General features: G+C 39.3%; 3 protein-coding genes across 4 annotated transcripts; all 3 read left to right on the forward strand.

Moving 5' to 3' along the window:
• Positions 1-2,322: 2,322 nt before the first annotated feature.
• On the forward strand, positions 2,323-8,618 carry sec61a1a (SEC61 translocon subunit alpha 1a). Its single transcript, XM_010776376.1, has 12 exons — positions 2,323-2,431; positions 3,081-3,148; positions 3,232-3,297; positions 3,930-4,008; positions 4,402-4,533; positions 4,630-4,739; positions 5,334-5,487; positions 5,579-5,739; positions 5,857-6,054; positions 6,305-6,496; positions 6,586-6,662; positions 7,476-8,618. Exons 1-12 carry the CDS (start codon positions 2,425-2,427, stop codon positions 7,660-7,662), a joined length of 1,431 nt encoding a protein of 476 aa, XP_010774678.1. The 5' UTR covers positions 2,323-2,424; the 3' UTR covers positions 7,663-8,618.
• Positions 8,619-9,221: 603 nt separating this feature from the next.
• On the forward strand, positions 9,222-12,366 carry LOC104949936 (mitochondrial intermembrane space import and assembly protein 40-B-like). Of its 2 annotated transcripts, XM_010776375.1 has the most exons (4): positions 9,222-9,469; positions 10,103-10,201; positions 11,581-11,842; positions 11,993-12,366. In XM_010776375.1, exons 1-4 carry the CDS (start codon positions 9,448-9,450, stop codon positions 12,174-12,176), a joined length of 567 nt encoding a protein of 188 aa, XP_010774677.1. In that variant the 5' UTR covers positions 9,222-9,447; the 3' UTR covers positions 12,177-12,366. The 2 variants fall into 2 exon arrangements, with proteins under 2 accessions (XP_010774677.1, XP_010774676.1); XM_010776374.1 differs by having other exon boundaries at positions 11,581-12,366.
• A 2,063-nt stretch (positions 12,367-14,429) lies between these two features.
• Positions 14,430-22,364, forward strand: uroc1 (urocanate hydratase 1). The gene is made up of 19 exons (XM_010776373.1): positions 14,430-14,639; positions 15,269-15,399; positions 16,267-16,360; positions 16,463-16,522; positions 16,609-16,737; positions 16,826-16,887; positions 16,992-17,058; positions 17,331-17,474; positions 17,826-17,914; positions 18,712-18,774; positions 18,872-19,051; positions 19,716-19,813; positions 19,913-19,985; positions 20,136-20,325; positions 20,421-20,519; positions 20,630-20,729; positions 21,213-21,294; positions 21,758-21,857; positions 21,942-22,364. Exons 1-19 carry the CDS (start codon positions 14,514-14,516, stop codon positions 22,080-22,082), a joined length of 2,028 nt encoding a protein of 675 aa, XP_010774675.1. The 5' UTR covers positions 14,430-14,513; the 3' UTR covers positions 22,083-22,364.
• The last annotated feature ends 36 nt before the right edge of the window (positions 22,365-22,400 follow it).

Consider the following 22,400-nt stretch of genomic DNA (forward strand, 5'->3'; position numbering starts at 1 on the left):
TTATTCAGGGAAAGATCATTGATTAGGACGCAGTAATGATGAGCTGCACATTTCAGACCTGAACATCTGACTGGATTATAAACTGATTTTTATCCTCATCATGTTTTCTTTATTCAGACTGATGAGCTGCAGTTTGTCAGAGATCAGCTGTTCTGCTCTGGCCTCAGCTCTGAAGTCCAACATCCATCTGAGAGATCTGGACCTGAGTGACAACGCTCTGAAGGATTCAGGAGTGGAGCTGCTGAGAGATCTTCTGGAGAGTCCAGACTGCAGACTGGAGACCCTCAGGTCAGTAAGGGGTCTCTGCTGGTTCAGCAGTATTGTATTAAACACAGGGAGGTGTTTCTCTCTCTGGGGAATCTCAACAGATCAGTAATGTTACCCACTGACTGCAGGCTCTTTCATTCTTCCATCAACTATAGAAGGCCAGCTGGAAATGCAAACATTTATATATATTATTATTTATTTATAGCCACTGTCATTTTGTTTTGTATATATTGATTGTTGTATATTTTTATTTAGGTCTTAATGTGTGCACATGTAAACATGTGTCTTTGATTCTGTGTATATATATATAAATATTTGCACACATATTTTTATATACATTTGTTTTTATATTCTGGATTGTGGGAAACGGTATTTCGATCTCTCTGTCTGTGCACACAAACTGGAAGATTGACACTAAAGCTGACTTTGACTTGACATTTAGTAATCAGCTCTCTCACAGACAAATGGGGTTTGACTGAAGAGTGGAAAAGGTAGTGTCGTGGCTTCCTTCCTTGTATTTCCATCAAGCCACTAGACGCCTTAAACAGACAGTTCTAACTTGTTTCTTTCCTTAAATTACTCACAGTTTGAAGTGCTGCTTGGCCTCCGATGGTTTAGAAGATGTTGCGATGTGTTTGCTCAAAATAACATAACAAACATTTGCACATACAACAAAGAATATAGGCCTTTACAATATTCAAAAGAAATAGGCAAAACTCAAAGTAAAATAACAAAACAACTTATGTATTCTTTCTGTCTTGATAATGCTTATAACTTAAAGGGTACTTGTATGGTAAGAGTACGCTACGTTACGGTAAGATAAGTACGGTTAAAAACTGTTCCTCGACGGCGTCTCAACAGGTTGCCCATCACTGTGGCTTTAGCACCGGCGCCGTGGGAATTTTAGTCCTTTTATAGAGCGTTGACTACAGACGTCACAATTAGGTGGCCTTTCTTATAGAATCAAAAATACTGGCTCTAACAGTTTCTCTGTTGCCCTTTATTTGTGTATGTATTTGCGATACGTGTGCGTCTTTGCGCAATGCTGTTGGCCTTGCCGTTTGATATTGTGCCGCAGGCCCGCAGCACATGACGGTTTTGTGTGCCCTCCCATGAAAATCATATGCCCTCCCTTTAGATTTGTTCTGGCGCCGGGTCTGGTCCTCACCAGCCAGCATTCAAAAACCTTGTTCAGGGCACTGCTGCTCTCTGGTGGAGATATACATTTATTAATACAGGGGGAAGTTGAAAAGTAACTTTCGGTTGATCTTGCTGATAAGAGGTAAAAGTGTAGCTTGAGCAAGGTCATCAGCAGTAAGGATGTGTAGACAATTCAGAATATGTTCCTGAATACAAAACTTGAAGATACATTTAGAATTGTTTTTATTATTATTATTATCGGAAAATGTAATATGTGGTGTCTTAAAAAAACTTGTTTTTGTAATACTATAAAGAAGGTGGCTTTTTTTATTCATAAATGTAGATTTAACAACTAAAAAAACACATTATGTATTACTTAATTCAAAAATGAAATGCATATATTAAATATATATACAAACAACAAAAATAAATTAGTAGCCTATTATCACTTTTTTTATATATCATTATTATCATTATTATCATTATTATTATTATTATGGCATGTGTCAAGTAATAATGATCATATAACTTATAATATTAATACTACTACTAATAATAATAATAATGATGATGATGATGATAATAATAATAATAATGTATTGTTGTTTGTATCATAGAACAATAACATGTTTTATCTGGGTTATCAGGATTATAAATCATGTTTGCAGTGTAATAATGCAGGCTGTTTCTTTAAAACCTTGTTCTTACACAACTTTGTTAAATAAAACATTAACAAACAACAACGAAATCATGAAATAGGATATACTCTCTGTTATTATTTGTAATTTATTTATTACATTAGCTGATTAAATGAACTACGTCCGTGTTATGTATTCTTATAAAGTCAGTAGCATTTCAGCAGTGGGCTGGTTCTTTAAATCGCTGTGCTTCGTGTCTGTAGTGGTGACGTGTCTCTAAAGTATCTCCTCCTCCCGGCTCTCAGCCACACAGTCAGTAGTGAGATTTCTGCCCCGATTTACACTGTAAAGGAGCACGAAGGAGGACAGTTGGGACATCATGGGCAGTGAGTATGACTTTGGCACACGATTTGTACGAGATAAAGACAACCAGAGTCTGTTTAGCAACAACATAAAATACAGTTTAATCTGTTTTGTACAACTTTAGATAGCTAACCTCGCGGTGTTAGCGCTGACTGCCTCTGATAGCTCGCTAGCTCACGTTGCTAGCTAGCTAGCTAGTCGGCAGTAGCTTCTGTAATATTTTGAGGTTTTCATGATGGGAAACCGTCAGTGGATAACATTAAACAGTTGGGCAGTGTTTTTGTTGGACTAATTTGTTTTTTGTGGAAGGATTTTATAAGCGACATGTTTGTTCTTGTTGGTTGGAAATTTCTTCTAAGCTAACTCGTTAGCTACTCATTCAAAGACACTGACAGTCTAGTGATGACGACGCACAACACAACCGGTGTTATCTTGAGCCTGCTGCTACTAAATCAACTACCAACCGCTAATAAGAACACCTAGGCATGATTATGTAAATGTTTCGGAAAACATATAGAAACACCGTAATAAACGCCCTATTTCACGTCAAATTTGGTTATTGTAAATTCCAGTATGTCTTGAATCCGCCCACCACTCACTGCCACGTCCCACTGGCAGCCAGCTATCATTCCCAGTTCACTCACACATGTACTCGTGTTTTTTTGTTTTCAGTCAAATTCCTGGAGGTGATAAAGCCGTTCTGTGCAGTATTGCCAGAAATCCAAAAACCTGAAAGAAAGGTATGCATTTCAATCATTATTACATTTGCATTTGGCTATGAAAAATATGTTAAATATCTTCTCCTAATGTGATTGTTTAACAGATCCAGTTCAGAGAGAAGGTATTATGGACTGCCATCACTCTCTTCATCTTCCTGGTCTGTTGCCAGGTAAGTGCCAACAATAAATTAATGTTTTAGTTGTTCAACAACAACTCTAAATGGATTGAAATTTCATGATTTTTTTTTTATGTAACATTTGGCAGCAAGATTATGTTTTATAAACACATAACCTGCACACTACGTTCACCTGCACTTTATTAATGACAATTTGTTCTTCTGAACTTTATCAGCTAAAAATTCTGTATGACCTTCATTCAAAGGTCTAAGGACAGATATACTGTTAATAAAGTGAGTAAATATGTCGCAGTGTTCTGTTTTAACATATTTCTGTAGAAATAGAAAAGTGGATATTATGTATCAATATCCTATAAATGATTTAGAATTAATTATTTTTTATTTTATTTCAATTTGGACTTAGTCAAGGTGGGGAAAAGAAAATGAAAGGGCTTGTTAGTTCAATTAAAAAATGAACTCTGTTGATTTAATCAAACAATCAGGGGTACTTCTGCCTGCAGGGAAATGTGCTGGCAGGGATTTGAACACCGAGTTTTGATTTACAGCAATTATGATGACATTTTGTTAACAAAAGGCTTAAAGGTGGACTTCAATAATCAACACCTGCAAGTTCATAGTAGCAATTAAGCTTGTGCATAACTAAAGTAATATTTGTTTTCCTGCAGATCCCCCTCTTTGGCATCATGTCGTCAGACTCTGCAGATCCTTTCTACTGGATGAGAGTCATTCTGGCCTCAAACAGAGGTAATGATCAAGATAATATATCAAAAGAAAGCATTACAAATATATAGATGCTCCCATTGTTATTCCACTCTTTTGGTCTTGATTCGATTAATATTTTTGTTCTGTTTCCTTTTGTAAAGACTAATTGGGAATTAAACAAAACATTTTAACACTTCTTTCATTGAAAATTGAAACTCAATTGTGGGTTCATAATAAAACCTTGACTGTTAAATACTTACATTTATTACAAAGCTGTGTGTGATTTAAAACCATTATGCTGCTGTAAATGAACCGGCAATAAGTTTCACCATAGAAATGCGACTGATAGACTGGTGGCCGATTGATTGGGAAATTTCTAATAAGTGTGTGCCTGCTCTCTCACTGGTTTATACTAACTTGAATTTCTCTCTCCAGGTACCCTGATGGAGCTCGGTATCTCGCCTATCGTCACCTCCGGCCTCATCATGCAGCTGCTGGCTGGAGCTAAGATCATTGAAGTCGGAGACACACCAAAGGACAGAGCGCTCTTCAATGGAGCTCAGAAATGTAAGTAAACTCTCCTCGGGTGGTAATTTATAAACGTATGGTTGGCATTTATATGCACGTCTATAGAGTGTCTAACCCCCGCCTATTGTTCTTTAGTGTTTGGAATGATCATCACCATCGGACAGGCCATCGTGTATGTGATGACCGGCATGTACGGAGATCCCTCTGAGATGGGCGCAGGAATCTGTCTGCTCATCATCATTCAGGTAAGAACAGGACTTTTCTCAAATGTGTCATAACCAATAATGTTACTTAGACTAAAATCTATATTCTGTCATCAAAACCTCCTTTCAGAATGCACTAACTATAAAACATGAATGAAATAGAACACAGCAGATTGTGACTTGAACCCGGTGTCCTTTCTATTTTTATATTATCAAAGAAAAATCTCCGACAGTGAGGATGGCATTTAAAGCATTCATTATCAAACATATTACCTTCCATCAATTAAAGGGTTTTAAACTGCCATCTTAGTGCAAGAGGTGCATCAAGGTCCTTTCAGAGTATCGTGCAGGAACGAATAATTATGTCAAATAATACAATTCATATAGTCATGGTTTCTAATGAACAATACGTGACTAACAGGTGTGTTTAATTCAATAAAGTGTACTCACAAAGCATAATGTGCTCCAGTGGAGCCGGAAGTGCTACTTTTTTTAAAACTCACTTTATAACTTCAGTAAAGCGAACCCAGTCTACAGCTAAGCCCCTCCAAGGCTATGTGAATGTATTGCAAAGTGAAAACATTTTCACATGACTTCCTCGGTGCTCTTTCAGCTGACTATCTGTTTTGTTCTCAGCTGTTTGTAGCTGGGCTCATCGTGCTGCTGCTGGACGAGTTGCTCCAAAAGGGCTACGGTCTCGGTTCAGGAATCTCGTTGTTTATTGCCACAAACATCTGTGAGACAATCGTGTGGAAGGCCTTCAGCCCCACAACGGTGAACACTGGAAGAGGTAAGAAATAAAAAGATTTTTAAATATCTGCAAAAATCTTCTGCACTCCTCAGAACTGTGCCTCATACTGGTGAATGTTTTCTCTTTCTAGGTACGGAGTTTGAGGGAGCAATCATTGCCCTGTTCCATCTGCTGGCCACTCGCACAGACAAAGTGCGAGCTCTGAGAGAAGGCTTCTACAGGCAGAACCTGCCCAATCTCTTGAACCTCATCGCCACCGTGTTTGTCTTCGCTGTAGTCATATACTTTCAAGTTAGTGTCTGAACCTTCTTCCACATGGAACCTGAACATAAATAATTGCATATAGACTAGATGATGAAGTTCTGGAGGGTAAACGGCTGAATTGCTCACATTCTCCTCTTCTCACAGGGATTCAGAGTGGATCTGCCCATCAAGTCTGCTCGCTACCGTGGCCAGTACAACACCTACCCCATCAAGCTGTTCTACACCTCCAACATCCCCATCATCCTGCAGTCCGCCCTCGTCTCCAACCTGTATGTCATCTCCCAGATGCTTTCCACACGCTTCAGTGGCAACTTCCTGGTCAATCTGCTCGGTACCTGGTCTGTAAGTATACCATTTAATCACACCTTCCTTTCAGTTTGTTCAACTTTATTTCAAGAATGAAGTCTCTCAAAAGGACTCAAATGTGATTAGGCATGGTGCCTCCTCTGCTCAGGGGGACATTACTCCATGATATACTTAGAAAATAGCCGTTTGCTGGTAAACTAATGTTCTGAATGTTATTTTTATGGTTTGTTTTGTGGTTTCTGTCTGCCCATTTTTAAAGTGTGTATTATTTTTCTGATGTTTGTAGGATGCTACGTCAGGTGGTCCAGCCCGGGCCTACCCTGTAGCCGGACTCTGTTACTACCTCTCTCCGCCGGAGTCGTTTGGTAATGTTCTCGATGACCCGGTCCACGCTGGCATCTACATCGTCTTCATGCTCGGATCATGTGCCTTTTTCTCCAAGACCTGGATTGAAGTCTCTGGCTCCTCCGCTAAAGATGTAAGTTGTAAACACTTTCAGTCAGGTGGTCTCGGGTATTTATATCAAACACACTTTGTTTTAAAGCTCTTTTCTTTACTTGAATCCAGGTGGCGAAGCAGCTGAAGGAGCAGCAGATGGTGATGAGGGGACACAGAGAAACCTCAATGGTCCACGAGCTGAACAGGTACAATGAAAACCACAATCCATACATTTACACGTTTCTCAGTTATAATGGCAATAAGCTTTATTCATACATTTACATGATTTCATCTTTCTGCCTCTGACGAGCAAATAACCCTCATCTTGTAATCAAGCAACACGTTGTCACGATGTCACGTCAATATTTTTAGGTTTTATATGTACTGTACTTCGGACAGTCTTAGACTCAAGTGGTGCCAAAAATATGTGTCATAAAAGACAAGGACATGTAAGATAGGAAGGTAATGCAGAAATAAATCCAAAGGTATTACAATAAAAAGATGAATAATTTATTATTACTATTGATTTTAATCAAAGGGGATATTAGTCCTCCTGTTTCCAAATGTATTTTTTCACATGAACCTCACACCTTAAAACTAAGAACTTACAAAATATATATATATATTTTAGTTTGCTTTTAGTTCATGAGGTAAAGAATAGACGGTAGTAATGAAATAAAGTTTTCTTCAGTTGTCTTCCTAATTAGTCATGCATTGGAAATATGCAATGCTTAAAGGAATAGTTCAACAATTTAGAAATATTGCCAAAACATTGATTCTACTAGCTGACTCCTTGGGGCTCTTAATGCTCAGCAAAGATAAAGACTGTTCTTGTATATTTATCTAAAGCCTTGTGACCAGTGGAAAGAAAGCAATGTGTATTCGTTGTATTCCATTCATCCCTTTTTTAAACGATCATGAGGAAAGTATTTAATAAAAACTGCTTTTAAGGCTTTCTGCAGAAACAGTCATGTGAAATTCTCATTATTGATCTAAATACTCCTGTTTTTGTTTTCTAGGTACATTCCTACAGCAGCTGCCTTTGGTGGACTGTGTATCGGAGGTCTATCAGTAATGGCCGACTTCCTCGGAGCCATTGGCTCTGGCACGGGTATCCTGCTGGCCGTCACCATCATCTATCAGTACTTTGAGATCTTTGTGAAAGAACAGAGCGAAGTAGGCAGCATGGGGGCTCTGCTGTTCTAGAAAAAGCCAATCTCATCCCACCTTCTACCAACGTTTATTAGGATCACCAACTTTGCATTTTGTTTACATCTATGTGAAGCTCCTGCATCGTCAGCTCTCCACTTTCAGGATGTTCGAGGAATCTTCAGGAATCTCAGCTGAAATGGGACCTTGGGAGGTGGGGGGAGCTACACAGCTTGTTGCCCCTACCTGGTATCTTCCAAAGTAACACAAAGACCGACATTTTAGCTGTATTTCATCCGATTTTCTAACTGACTCTACATTATACCTCCCCGAGATTCATTTTAAAGGCTTCCTTTGTGTAAGAGATGAAGTCCTGCGGGAGTTTGGTCCTTTTTTTCCGACTGACAACAGAACGCTTCAGTATGCCGGCATACTCGACCGGATGATGGAGGGCAACTGGCTGCTGTGTTCTGAAAAATGCACCTGATGTTCTGTTTGGTGTTATCTTAGTTAATACTTTTACTTTCAGCTTTATTTTATTTTTCCCTCAACCTGCCAATTATGTGAAGGTGTGGAACAGAAGCTGAACTGTCAAGCGCTGAGTCAAGTACTGTCGTTTTCCTGATCAGTGACCCTGTGTTATAGCTTTTATTGGAACAGGGTCTTGTAAGAGGAGGATGTGGAGCTCACATTGGGGTCCGCCTGTCGCTGTTTTAATGTATGGCATTCCCAGGGAGCTGCAGTATTAACTCACATGTCATATTCATTTTTGGCTCCCACTTTTGCAATTTTGTTTTGTTTTTTAATTGTCTGCTTTCAGCACACTTGCATCAATCGCTTTTCCACACCTGAGAAATACCATGACTTTCTGTATATAGGCCACGCATTGAATGATTTTGAATTTGTCTTAAATGTAAGATAAAGTCTTTTGAATATGTAAAAAAAAAAGATAATGCATTTCAGAACAAACCTTATAGAAAAACATTCTCAATAAAACCTTTTTGTGGAGAAAGGTCAAGTCTCTTGTCTCTTCTTTTTGTTCCACCAAAATGTTCATTAGCACATGGTTTCTTTAATACGAAAAGTAACCTCAATGATACTATAAATGCGACTGTAGTGAACATTTTGATCCATATATTGTGATTTACATACAGTACATAACTATGTAAAGGGGAATGAATATCCAACTTCTATATGATTGACTGATTGATTGGATTATATTTTTTGTTAAAGTACGAGTAGATATTTTAATATTAATGGCTATTACTTGAACTCCAATATCCCACCCCTAAAATAAAAATGTACTTAATAATAGGATTGGAAAAGTTGTTTCCAGGGTGATAGTTATAAGTGCATTTATTTAAAGTGTAGGTGCCTAGTTTACATTACAAAAAATGGTGACAAATAGCATAGAAGGTGAATCTCCTCTGGATATTACGCTTTTACCTGAATGAAGTCTTGTCAGAAATGTAATGTATTTTGACCGATAAATAAGATGTAAATAACTAATCGTGCATATTAAAACAACATGTCTAATGTTCTTAAACGCATTATTTTGTGTATATATAAATACATCTGTGTGTATGTGTTGCTTTGACCTGGTGGTGGCGGCAATGCGCTCAACAGCCTCTGCTCTACCGGAAATAGAAACGGAGAAGAAGACTCATCCACGCTCAGGCAAGGGTAGTTGTGAAACAAGCAAGAAGCTAGCTGATGCTGCACTAAATCCTTCCCCTCTGCATGTGTTGTGTCCGGTTGTGTCGTGTCTCAGTATCAGTTGTCGTCCTCTGAGTTGTTGCTGTCAATCAAAAAGAAGAATTCAAACCAACCCGGTGTGCAGACATGAGCTCGGTCAGAGATGAAGGTAACATGCTGTGCTAGCCGACTAACTCCACTGGGAAGCTAACCCTGAAGTTGATTTGAGTTTGAATGAAAATTAATGTTCTTTTTTTCTTACATTTGTAAAAAAATCCTGTTGGCACGATGAGATTCAGGACTGTTACATCTTTACCTGTTAACAAATCTGAGTGTACAGGATTGTGAGTGTTCTTATAGTGCCATATTTTAATAGAAAGTCACCTTGAGTGCGGTCACTTAATGATTGTTCTTGTTTTGTTTTCATCATGTACCAACATGGTTCTGGTGTTAGCGGAAAATAACTCGGTAAAATGGACAACTATGTAATGTCAATGTCCAAACCATTTTAACCATTTTGAAATGATCAGCCGGCATGCATGTCAAAATCTTATACCTATATCAAATAAATAAAAGATGTATGGATGATTTCACTGATAGGCTCTTGTAAACCTGAAGTTAAAATTGTGACTGCAACTGCTGAAGCTTTTTTACCGTTTAAACCGTGTTTACTTTGTTAGTCTCAGAATATAAATGATGAAGAGCCTTTAAATGTCCTATAGCCTGCCTTTAGTTTTGATTAGATGCCACAGTACTTATCAATGCATTTGTTTTTGTTGTCCTTCCTAATTTAACACCACAGGTAAGGACCGAATTATCTTTGTCACCAAAGAAGATCATGCGACACCCAGCAGTGCTGAGCTGGTAGAGGAAGACCCTGATGACCCTTATGAGGAGCGAGGTGAGGAGCAGTGAAATTGCCACTCTTTACTAAAGCTCAGGGGCCGTATTCACAAAGCATTTTATCTTACCGCTAGGAGTGCTCCTAACTCGCGCTAAAACATTTTACGTAGGAGTTTTTTCTTAAAAGTTATTCACAAAGCCGCTGAGACCTACTCATACTAAGGATAAATCACTAAGAGTGAACTAAGAGTGACGCGCCGTTGCTATGGATGACGTCGATTCTCGTGCATGAGTTTAGAAGCGGTCAGTACGGTGATTGGTTGTTCAGAGCAGGCGGTCTCGGTGAAACTCATCCGCAACATCCCACAAACGAGCCCAAAAACAAGGAAATAGCCTAGGCTAGAAATGTATTCCTATCAAATAGTTATGGACAGTGCAGTTAGCAGAATACACGCATGATGACAAGTTTGTGCAGACCACGATAATGACGTTGTATATGCACGTTAAAGAGAGAGAGCAAACAATAAAAATACGTAAATTGCATTAAATCAAGGAGGCAATTAAAAGCACCCTGCAAACTATTATCCAATGAGCATATTTCCAGCACTTAAACACTTTCAATAACAGCCCATACCGCCGTTCAAGTCCCCCTATCATGATGAATGAAAACAATCTGCGTGTTGATGGAATGTACTTTCTTTCTATTGACGAACACGTCCTCATCTTTTGATGGCGCAATTATTTTTATGTGCGTCCCGTCAATAGCACCGACCGCACCGGGCATACCTGCATTGCCATGAAGTTGGCTTTGATCCTGTGTAGTTGTTGATTGTCCAAAGGAAACCGGATAAACTGTTGGATGATATGTGGTCTAGAGAGCGCGTTGATGGTTTGGTTTATGGCACAGCTGACTGATGGTTGCGATATTCCTAAATCGTCGGCATTGCAAAGTTGCATTTTCCCTGTTGCTAAATATCGTAGTGTTGCCAAACATTCTATTTCCGGACTAATCGGGTTATTCCTGTTAGTTATTGCATCCCGCACTAATTCCACAACAAGTTTGATACCCTCACGATTTAGCCTATATCTCTTGATCAATTCGCAGTCTTCCATTGTCTCCAAAACATTTCGTCTCTCAGCCATTTTCAGATTCTTTGTGAATAGGTCTTACTGAGTTAGGAGTCCTCTCGAGGACTTTTAAGCTCTCCCAGACTTAGGTGCTACTTTTAGGCCTAAAATACTTTGTGAATTGCTCTTAGTGAATAAAATTAGGAGTCCTAAATTTAAGACTGACACGCCCATTATGTTTAGGAGTTTCTCCTAAATTCGCCAGTTAGGAGCTACTTTTAGCCCTAAGATCCATTGTGAATACGGCCCCAGGTGTGGGGATAAAATATACATTGATTACCTGTGCATTAACCTCTTTTCTCATCCTAGGGCTGATTCTTCCCAGTGGGGAGATCAACTGGAACTGCCCCTGTCTGGGTGGGATGGCCAGCGGACCCTGTGGGACTGAATTTAAAGACGCCTTCTCCTGTTTCCACTACAGTAAGGAGGAGGTGAAGGGATCTGAGTGCCTGGAGCACTTCAGGGCCATGCAGGAGTGTATACAGCGTTACCCCGAGCTCTATCCACAAGAAGATGACAAGGTGCAAAAAGAACAATCATCAGAAACAGAGCCGACCTCACAAGACTCTGCATCTGCAGAAACCCCAGGTGCCGACTCAACATCTACAGAGACCCCAGGTGCCGACTCAACATCTACAGAGACCCCAGGTGCCGACTCAACATCTGCAGAGACCCCAGGTGCCGACTCAACATCTGCAGAGACCCCAGGTGCCGACTCAACATCTGCAGAAACCCCAGGTGCCGACTCAACATCTACAGAGACCCCAGGTGCCGACTCAACATCTGCAGAGACCCCAGGTGCCGACTCAACATCTGCAGAAACCCCAGGTGCCGACTCAACATCTGCCACCGAGCCGGACTCTGATAGTATGCCACCCAACACAGAGGGCTCAGGGGAAAGCTAGTGATGAGCCCTGGTTACAATGTAAAGCCAAGACTTAAGAATCGGACTGAAATCACATTAAGTCATTGCTTGTTACATTCATAAATAACATCATAGTGTTTTTTTAACATTTACTGTTGAAATTCTTTTTTAAATGAAGCAAAAACCTTTTGAGGGTGTATCCAAAATGCTCATTATTATTATTTCTTTAAAAGCAGACTGCAGGCTGAGTGGCCTGCAGGGGAACGAGTCAAATAGTTAACAAGCCTGTTCTGACATTTACAAGTCATTTGGAGAAAGTGCGTTGTTGGGATTGAAAAGTAAATCAACACAAGAATCTAAACTGAGCGAAGTGATGCCTGTACGTGAGTTAACATTAAGTTGTTGCAGCTGATGAGCTACTTTCTCTATTTCACATGGAAACTCACGATAGCATTGCACGTTTCCCTGTTGAATGTTTGTTTAGTCACTAGTTCAACAAGCTATGGTACAGGAAACATTTTCTTTCATGTTGGCAGGTTAGATAAGAAGAAGACTTTAGCAGGGAAGATGATGTGGGTTGTTATTCAATGGCTACTGCTTTATGAAAACATGGTTCAACATGATGCGATTTAAATATCTCTATTTAAAAAAGGTCTTCATCCAATGATGGAAAGGTTAAATATTACAAAACGTATAGGGTCTGCTATTGTGAAACCAAACACGTAAACTACATTAAATTATGTTATATTTAGAATTTATATAAGCTCTTCCTTTTGGTTTTGGACTTTTACTTACAGAGGAACAGAGGACATCCGGGTTATATAGTAAATATGTGAAAAACTATCATGACCTTTATTTCCAGTTGAACTAAACAATGTATTTATGAATAAGATGGGCTTACAGTGTACTTGTGTGAAACTATGTTATCAATGCAACAACTATCTTGAGTGTTTAAATTAAGGATGGGAAATCCTGCCTTTGGCAATGCAAGATAAAACAAATACTTAATTCAATGAAGAACCTAGAGTACCACGTTTATTTAGGACTACACACTCTGTGTATTATGTCCTTTTCTTTGTCTCTTGGAGCTGCAGCACGAAGTTAATTCAGAGAAACTCCACTAATTAATAATCGATCAGTTGTTAAAGTCATTTTAAATGCAAAGATGGTAGAAAAAGCTTTCCGCCTTTCAAAAATGGAGAATTCCTGCTTTTCTTTAGTGTGTATAAAATGTAACTGCATATTTTAAGGTTATGGACCGAAAAGACAAGACATTTGAAAAACATAACTTTCAACTTTGACAAATACGATCGACATTTTTCCCATCTGACATTTTACAGACCAAACGTTTCATCGAGAAATTAAGGAGTAATTCTTAGTTGCAGAGATTCCTATGATGTATGTACACGTGTTATACAAAGTTTACTTCCTTTTTGTTCCATTTCATATGTTTGACTCAAAGTTTATAACAGTGATTATACGGATGAAGTTGCTACTGAAGACAAGCTCACTATTTCGACTGAGCAGTCTTGATTGCTATCTGTGGTGTATGTCCAGTTATACAACTTTACCTCAGCTGAACTAAAGTGAACCATTCATGTCAAACACAGGTCTGACTAGTGTGACTTTTTATATCATAAATGATCCTTTATAATATTTGTTATTTTTGTGGTTTACTTCTTACATCTCCCATGCATGACATTGCAATAATATCTTTGTACTGTGCTGACTCACCATATTGCAAGTGTGTGAACTGAGTTTCTATAGCAGAGGGCAACTTTGGGAAAAAACTCTTTGCTCCAATAACATTACTTCCTTTGAATGGATCTGGATTCAATGAATTCAACCAAATGACACAATTCACATCAATTGAACAATAACTAAAGACAACCCCTGTGATTGGATTTCTTACCTTTCCTATTCTGATTCAAATCTTTAATAGTAATTCACAGAGTTATTCAACCTTTACAAGAGTAGGTTATACTTTTTGGGAGGATACAGAATTAGAATTCAATACACATTGTCTTCACAATCACATAATTAGTCTGCAAAAACTGGACCTCGTCAAAAGTATCAAATGTAGCTGTAAATGTATTCTTCCATGTGATATGATTAGGTAAAGCTTCAGAGGTCACTTGCAGTGTTTGTCCACTGAAGCATGTCCTGCTAAAAACTCCCATCATGATCAATAATTACCAAAAACCGGCGTACCATTGGTGGATTGCGGAGGGGAAAGACGACCAAAAAGCCAATGAGACAATGAGGGGAAGGTCATCGCCCTCAAAGTTGTTCTCTCCACAGAGGACGGCTTGCAGAGAGGGTGAGAGCTGCCTTCATCGTCGTCTGCTCGCGTGTGTGACAGAAAATCCTCTCCAGGATGTCTTCTTTAAAGGAGATATGCAGCGGTTTACCCCTGGACCCACTGCCACCCAACCGGGGAAGAGACCCCAATGTGCCGCACGCACCCATCCGGACCCCCAACCTTACAGCAGAGGAGGAGCGGGTGAGTCAATTCGTCTCTCAATCATTTAGAAATAAGTATTCCAGAGACATGTAGCCCTCTCAAATACAATTATAATATGATTTGTTTACGAAGGATTTTACATGCACAGCTGAATGAAATGAAGGTATTCCTGTGCTTTTACACTGAGTAAAAATACTTTCTGTGAATAAAACTCTCAAATTAAGATATATTTATAATGGAAAGCACCGTACATGGGCCTGCTTGGCTGCTGTCAAACGATTATCAAATGGAAGAAGTGGACTGCTATTAGACACGATCACGTAACAATGAGAGATGTAATAATAAGCTAAAGGAGGTAAATGCTCACTGTCGTGTCAGACAATGGTTTGACTTTAAATGTGTTGAATGTGAGGACACAATTCACATAATACCATGCTGTGTACTCTGACTTGTTGCATCACCATTGTTGTCTCGTGAGCCGTCCCAAAAAAATGGATTATTCTCTCGGGTCCTCAAAGGATTGCCCAATCTCAGAGCAAAGGTTCAGTCAATGATTAAAAGAGAGCTCCTGCCCGTTACCCTAAAAAAGTAAAACAACTACTCTTCCATCAATCTATAAATACAGTATTTGTTCATTAACCCATTGCAAATGTTCCATGTTCCTCCAGTTGGCGCTGAGAAATGCCTTGCGTTACTTCCCTCCTTGCCACCATGCAACACTTGCACCTGAATTTGCTCAAGAGCTGCGGCAGTACGGGCACATCTACATGTACCGCTTCTGCCCCACATTACACATGAGGTGAGGAAACCAAATTCCATAATTGATATTTGAGATGTAATAATGTCTTTTGTATTGGTTGGTATTCCTTTTAATGCATTTTACATTCGTTTGTTGACTAAAGCCCTTCAAATTATAATCATAAAGCAGAGTATTTTCCAGATTAACTGTAAACCTTCAGAGATCACAGCGGAACAAAACTAAGACACTTGTACTGATGTTTCTGCCATAGGGGCCGACACTTTCACTGCTGATATATCTGTCACTTCTATGACAATCTCTGCTGCATTAGATGCATACAAATGATGGCTATTGTAAGTTAACTTGAGAAAGACATTGATGTATAACCACCAAAGTGCCAGTTATCTAGATTTCTACCAAGCTCAGGACTTTAGATTTCATTTCAATCTTTATTTCGAACAGATTAAAAAAATAACTAATAAAAAATAACAAATGTGAAAAACAGAATACCGTATTGTTAAAATACAGTATTTATCCACATTCATGATAATATTTATATATTCAACAAAGAAGTCTTTATACAATAATAATAATAAATCATATGTGTCCGAAACGGAGCAGGAGGAAGCACATGCTTATTAATTCCCACCCCTTACTTGATCAATGATTGTCCTTTAAATCATTATGCAAGTTATTCCTACTTACATTTACATTTAAGATAAACATTTCAATGGTTAATCTACATAGTGAAACACACTGTAGCTCACCAGAGATAAACATAAACCAATGTGTCATCCTGTAAATTAATCCTGTGTCCACAGTGGCTTCTGTTGAGCAAAAGTTCAATACTATACTAAGCATGATAGTAGGATATTTTCTCTTAGTTCCCCCCACCACAGTGATGTGAGTGTCCCTCTTTCTCCTCAGAGCTTACCCCATAGATCAGTACCCGTGCCGCACACGCCAAGCTGCCTCCATCATGCTAATGATCATGAACAACCTGGACCCAGCCGTTGCTCAGGTGAGCCTCTCGCACAGCTCGTAGTAACTTTGGAATTAAGCATGGCCAGTCGTTTTTCAAACCGCTTATCTTGCCTGTGGTTAACTCTTCTTTATCTTTCAGTTTCCCCAGGAGCTTGTCACCTACGGAGGGAATGGACAGGTGTTCAGTAACTGGGCCCAGGTGAGTTATTTGTGTTCAGGCAGTGGATTGGGTAATAAAGAGTGTAAATAGGTTCGTAATAATAACGTCACTGTGCCTGGGTTCAGTTTTGCCTGGTGATGCACTACCTGAGCGAGATGACAGAGGAACAAACTCTGGTGATGTACAGCGGTCATCCCATGGGCCTGTTCCCCAGCCTGCCTTCATCACCTCGCGCCATCATCACCAACGGCATGGTAGCTGCCCAACACACTTCACAAACATTCAGCACACCTTTGTGCTGTAAATAACTCAAATCAATTTTTCCTATTTTGCATCACTCAGGTTATTCCAAACTACTCCTCCAGAAATCAGTATGAAAAGATGTTTGCCCTCGGTGTATCTATGTAAGTTGTTGCATTGCAGGAAGAGGATGATGCTTTATCAAACCTCTGATGTGGGTACAGATGTCTTGATGTTATTTGTGTTTATTTTGTTTATTCATTTTCAGGTATGGCCAGATGACAGCAGGCAGCTACTGCTACATTGGACCTCAAGGGATTGTTCATGGCACTATGGTTTGTGATTTATTTTACGCTCCTGTATTTCCATATGCAAAATAAAGGTACATTTTTGATAAGTGGTTAAAAAACCTGAGGGCCAGAAACTCCTGAAGAGGGTGTTAGATTGGATAAGTTTAATAAAATGAAACAAATACAAATAAAAGCATCTTCCACACAAATTATTTGTCATTTTAGACCTCTGCTTGAAGTCATAACATTTAATGTGTTTTAGAAGTAGTGTTGTTGTTCCTGATTTGTTATCTGTTTCCTGATGTTTTTCTGTGCAGCTGACAGTGCTAAATGCTGGCCGGAGGTACCTGGGCTCTGATGATATGAGCGGGCGCGTCTTTGTGACCTCTGGCCTGGGGGGCATGAGTGGAGCTCAGGCTAAAGCTGCCGTCATTGCTGGTTGCATTGGCGTGATCGCAGAGGTCAGCTGGTTCAGTTTCATTTCTTCTTAATAGAGTGCCATCTATCGATCATAAATCTATCGATTAGATTTATGATTAGAAAATTATAAAAGTAGGGTAGCATGTGGATATTATCTTACTGAACAAAACATGATCCGTCTCTTAAATGTGTGTCAACCACAGACCTTATTTCGAGCTATTTTCCAAAATCCTATTGAGAAATTGCATTGCTTTTTTGTCGAAGGAACCCATGCGCAGCTTACTTCCGGGTTTTAGGGTACGCGTCACGGTGGCACTCTATACTCACTGCTGACTGAGGAAGGAAAAATGAAGAAAGTCCTGTATGTTAACGTGAATTTGATTTCTATGTAGGTGGATGAGGCTCCGCTGAGAAAGAGACATGAGCAGGGCTGGCTGATGGAGGTCACCAGCAGCATGGACCACTGCATTAAACGCATCAGGTAACACAAAGAAAAGTGGTTATAGCTGTGTAAATCACTATTTAAAATCATTGCTGCATTCAATTTAACTTTTAAATCCATATGACACACTTGGAACGTGTGTGTGTTTCTTTTACATCAATGAGATTAAAATCCCCATGTTGCAGAGCTGGAGTATGTGTTCACATCATATTCTTAAGTAAGAGTGACAATACCACACTATACAAACAAAAACAAAAAACAATGTAGAGTGTTATAATCTTAGATGTTAGATTATTAAAAAATTATAAAAAATGTTGGGAGGTACTGAGAATATCAATATCACTGAGCTCAGATAACCAACCATACCAGTAGCCTTATATTACAAGATATAGAGTGGTTTCAATCTTCTCTTCTAATTCTTGGATAAATAGCAAACAAGCATATTCCCCAAAATGTCCTTAATTTCTTTCTTTTTGTGGTACTTATTATGGTATTATTACAACTTTTTGTACTATTAAGTTATTTAAACCATACAGCTGTTGATGTTTTTTGTGCCAGCATATGATTTGTAAGCAGTGTGACATGTCTGTCTGGTTGAGTAAAAGTTGCAATAATTCCCTGTTGAAATGAACGTTCTCAGGTGTAGTACTCGCTCCTCACATTTTCACAGAGACTTGAATAAATAAACCCACCTTCACTGCGACCTAGGCTGTCCACTGTTAGATGAGTATCATGATAGCAAAGCTCGTATCCACAGAAAAGACTGGAAGATGTTTCCCATAGGTAAAGCTGTCTTGGATAACGTAATCACACATTGATTATTTTTTGTTTTTCAGGGAGGCCAAGAGCTCCAAGACTCCTCTCAGTATGGGTTTCCATGGCAACATTGTGGACTTATGGTGAGTTTCTGACCCAGGTCTGCAGATACAGAGACACAGACACCTCTTTTCCACTCTCTTGACATCTTTGTCCTACTCTTCCTTACTTTCCATCCAGGGAGAGGCTGCTGTTGGAGTATGAGAGGACGGGGGAGCTGCTGGTGGATTTGGGTTCAGACCAGACGTCGCTTCACAACCCGTACAACGGAGGCTACTACCCAGCGCAGCTCAGCTTCCGCCAGGCCAATCAGCTCATGATGACGGATCCTAAACGTTTCATAACCATGGTCCAAGAAAGGTCATTTCAATCACAGAGATTAGCTTTTATATGTTATATTTTCAGCAATATATCGGCCCATTAAAGGTACATTATTTAACCTTTACAGATTAAAAATTCCTATATTTTGGGGATATGTACACCTACATTATCGTAAATATTTCTAACAATTTTCAAAGCAAGAGAAATCTGTTTAATTTTTATAAATGTAACAGTATGTTTCATTGGTCTCACAATCTTTGCACATGCATTTGAAATGGTGGAAACCTTTTATCTAGATTGACGCCAACTGTTTACAATGCACTTTTTAGATTTTGGCCGTTTTTAAATATACATTTGATCCAGATTAACCAAATGGTCATCGGCCATCTTGATCTTGGGTTACTAGAGACACAAGCTGAGAAAAATATGCATAGCAACTCAGCTCATCCCCCTTGGATCTCAGTTGTCCCCTAAGCTGGGCCTGAACACTTATGTTTTTATCCATTTAATTTACTTTTCTCTGGAGAGGAAGAGACCTAAAAAGGAAACTCCCGAAATAAGAGGTTATACAAACTGTAAGAAGCTGGCTGCAATACCAACCTCCCATAATCCCTTAATACTTTACAATACCACCAAACTCTAGATGGCTAGTGGCTCAAATTACATAATGTGTGTTGAACATGTTTTTTATATGCGCTCACAGCCTCCGAAGACACGTTAAGGCAATCAACAATCTGTCTGAGGCTGGGATGTTCTTCTGGGACTACGGCAACGCTTTTCTCCTGGAGGCCCAGAGAGCTGGTCAGTAATTCAACTCCCACACAATACACTCTGATGTCATCATTATCATCCAGCCCAATGACAGACCACTGAAGAGACTTGTGTTTCTTGTTTTTATAGGAGCAGAGGTAGAAAAGGTTGGCGGAGGAGCCACAGAATTTCGTTACCCTTCTTATGTCCAGCACATTATGGGGTGAGATGTTATTTCTTATATTTTCATCTAGCATTCATCCTGTGATAGAACTGTGTAAACACCCGTGTAGGTCTACAAAAAGATCAATAATTGCAATCCAAAATGTTCTTCTCTCAATTAATGATGTATCTCCTTCTGCCTTGGCTGCAGTGACATTTTCTCTTTGGGCTTTGGCCCCTTTCGCTGGGTGTGCACATCTGGAGACCCCCAAGATCTTTCTGTAACGGACAATATCGCCGCTACCGTTCTGGAGGAAATCAGTGCCAACGTGACAGATCGCATCAAACAGCAGTACAATGATAACATTCGCTGGATCAGAGAGGCTGGAAAACACAACATGGTAACCCTCTGGGCAGCCATCTCTATCACTTAATGAAAATCTGATTTTAAAGATATGCATTTAGATGATTTTATATCTGTGTTTTCTTTGGTTAGGTTGTGGGATCCCAAGCCAGAATCCTCTACTCCGACCAGAAAGGCAGAGTCTGCATTGCTTTAGCTATCAACCAGGCTATTGCCGACGGAAGAGTTTTAGTAAGAGGATACATCGTCTGCTGAGAAGATTATTTCATGTTGACAGCGGTCTGCGTGATATTGAGTTTGCATTGAAGTCTCAAGTTTCTTGTGTTATTTCTGTTGTTCAGGCTCCTGTGGTTATTAGCAGAGACCATCATGACGTTAGTGGAACAGACAGCCCCTTCAGAGAAACCTCTAATGTGTATGATGGATCTGCCTTCTGTGCAGGTATGTGTTTCGTTCACTACAGCTATTCAGGAGACTATAGGCTTAAGAGGTACACAAACATGAGGGACAAACAGAATCTGTTACTTGTCATTACTAAGCTAAAAATACAACACAACAAATCTGTTTTCCTCCCTCAATTCTTCATATAAACCAGTGACAACGCAGGAAAATGTTTTGTTTTTATGCACCATATATCTTAAACAAATCTTAAAAAACTGCAGGTTCACCGCAACCCTCAGTTATTTTAAATCAACCAAAAAACCTTTCTGTTTGCTACTGCCTTTTATCAAATCATAATATTAATTTATAACTGTTATTTATTAGTTGTTCTACTATATTTTAGCTTGTTTTAATGGTATATTCTTATGGCTTTTTAATGTAATTGTATTAATATACCTTTTTTTAATGTGTCAATCTTTTAGATGCTTTATGTAAAGAGCTTGGAATTGTCCTATTGAAAATAAATATGCCTTGCTCTTACAGACATGGCGGTCCAGAACTTTGTTGGTGATGCATTCAGGGGCGCCACATGGGTATCTCTGCACAACGGCGGTGGTGTTGGCTGGTAAGGGTGGCTGCTCATTCAAGTTTCAAGAGTTCTTTATTACCATACACACAACTATAACACAACTACGTTTTTAAAAATGAAATTCCTTGATCACATGCTCCCTCAAACAATGCAATATGTTTGAAAGAAAAAGTCAAATAAATCCAACAAGTCAAAGCAAATGGAAAATGTGGACATAAAGTAGTGAAAGTTAAAATATGGGGCTAAAATAAAAAATAAAATATAATAAGTAAATTGTTGTAAATGATTGAACTGAATTTAGACAAAGATGTTGTGCATGTATATGCATAATTAATACATTTGTGTATAAATAGGTGTAAACATTTAGTAAAACAGCAAGTAAGTGTTGATCCAGTCAGTGCTACTATTAAAGGAATACATCTTTGTGAAAGGTTAATCAATCCTTGTCTGTCACCAATTCAGTGTGTTTTTAACACTATCTCTCGTTCATCACCTACAGGGGCGAGGTGATGAATGGAGGCTTTGGTTTGCTGTTGGACGGCTCTGAGGAGGCTGCAAAGCGGGCCAGACTGATGCTCAACTGGGACGTCTCCAATGGGGTGAGAGCGCAGAGAGGAGAGTAGCATGATTACTGTCCAGCTTCACCTACTGTTAATAACATGCTCTGTTTCTGCGTGCTGCAGGTGGCCCGTCGCTGCTGGTCTGGAAACACAAACGCTTACGATACCATCCAGGCCACCATGCAGGAGAACGAGCAGCTGCGTGTCACCATGCCTTTCCCTGTGCAGGATGAGCAAGTGCTGGACCGGGCCCTGCAGGGCTAGCCAACGTCTTAGCACAGCTCAACAGCCAGCTACGTTCAGCCACACAGATCAATAGTACCTACAGTATAATCCATTCAGACGTGTCTTGGTCAGACATTTTAAAGGTTTGATTATACACATAAAGTGAAGTAGTTAATGATTCAGGTGCAATGTTGTTAAATAAATTATTTGCCATGAGTACACTGAATGCTACAATGTTGTGCTCGGCTCTTTTAATAATTGAATCTGCAAGGATGTATTCCTTTTTTTGTGCTGAAAATTAAACTACAAGTATGTTTAAATAAAAAAAGACTCATTTGTTTATCACAACATGTCCTC

This window comes from Notothenia coriiceps, unplaced genomic scaffold (assembly GCF_000735185.1).
Source record: "Notothenia coriiceps isolate Sejong01 unplaced genomic scaffold, NC01 NC01_scaffold00016930, whole genome shotgun sequence".
Classification (NCBI taxonomy): Eukaryota; Metazoa; Chordata; class Actinopteri; order Perciformes; family Nototheniidae; genus Notothenia; species Notothenia coriiceps.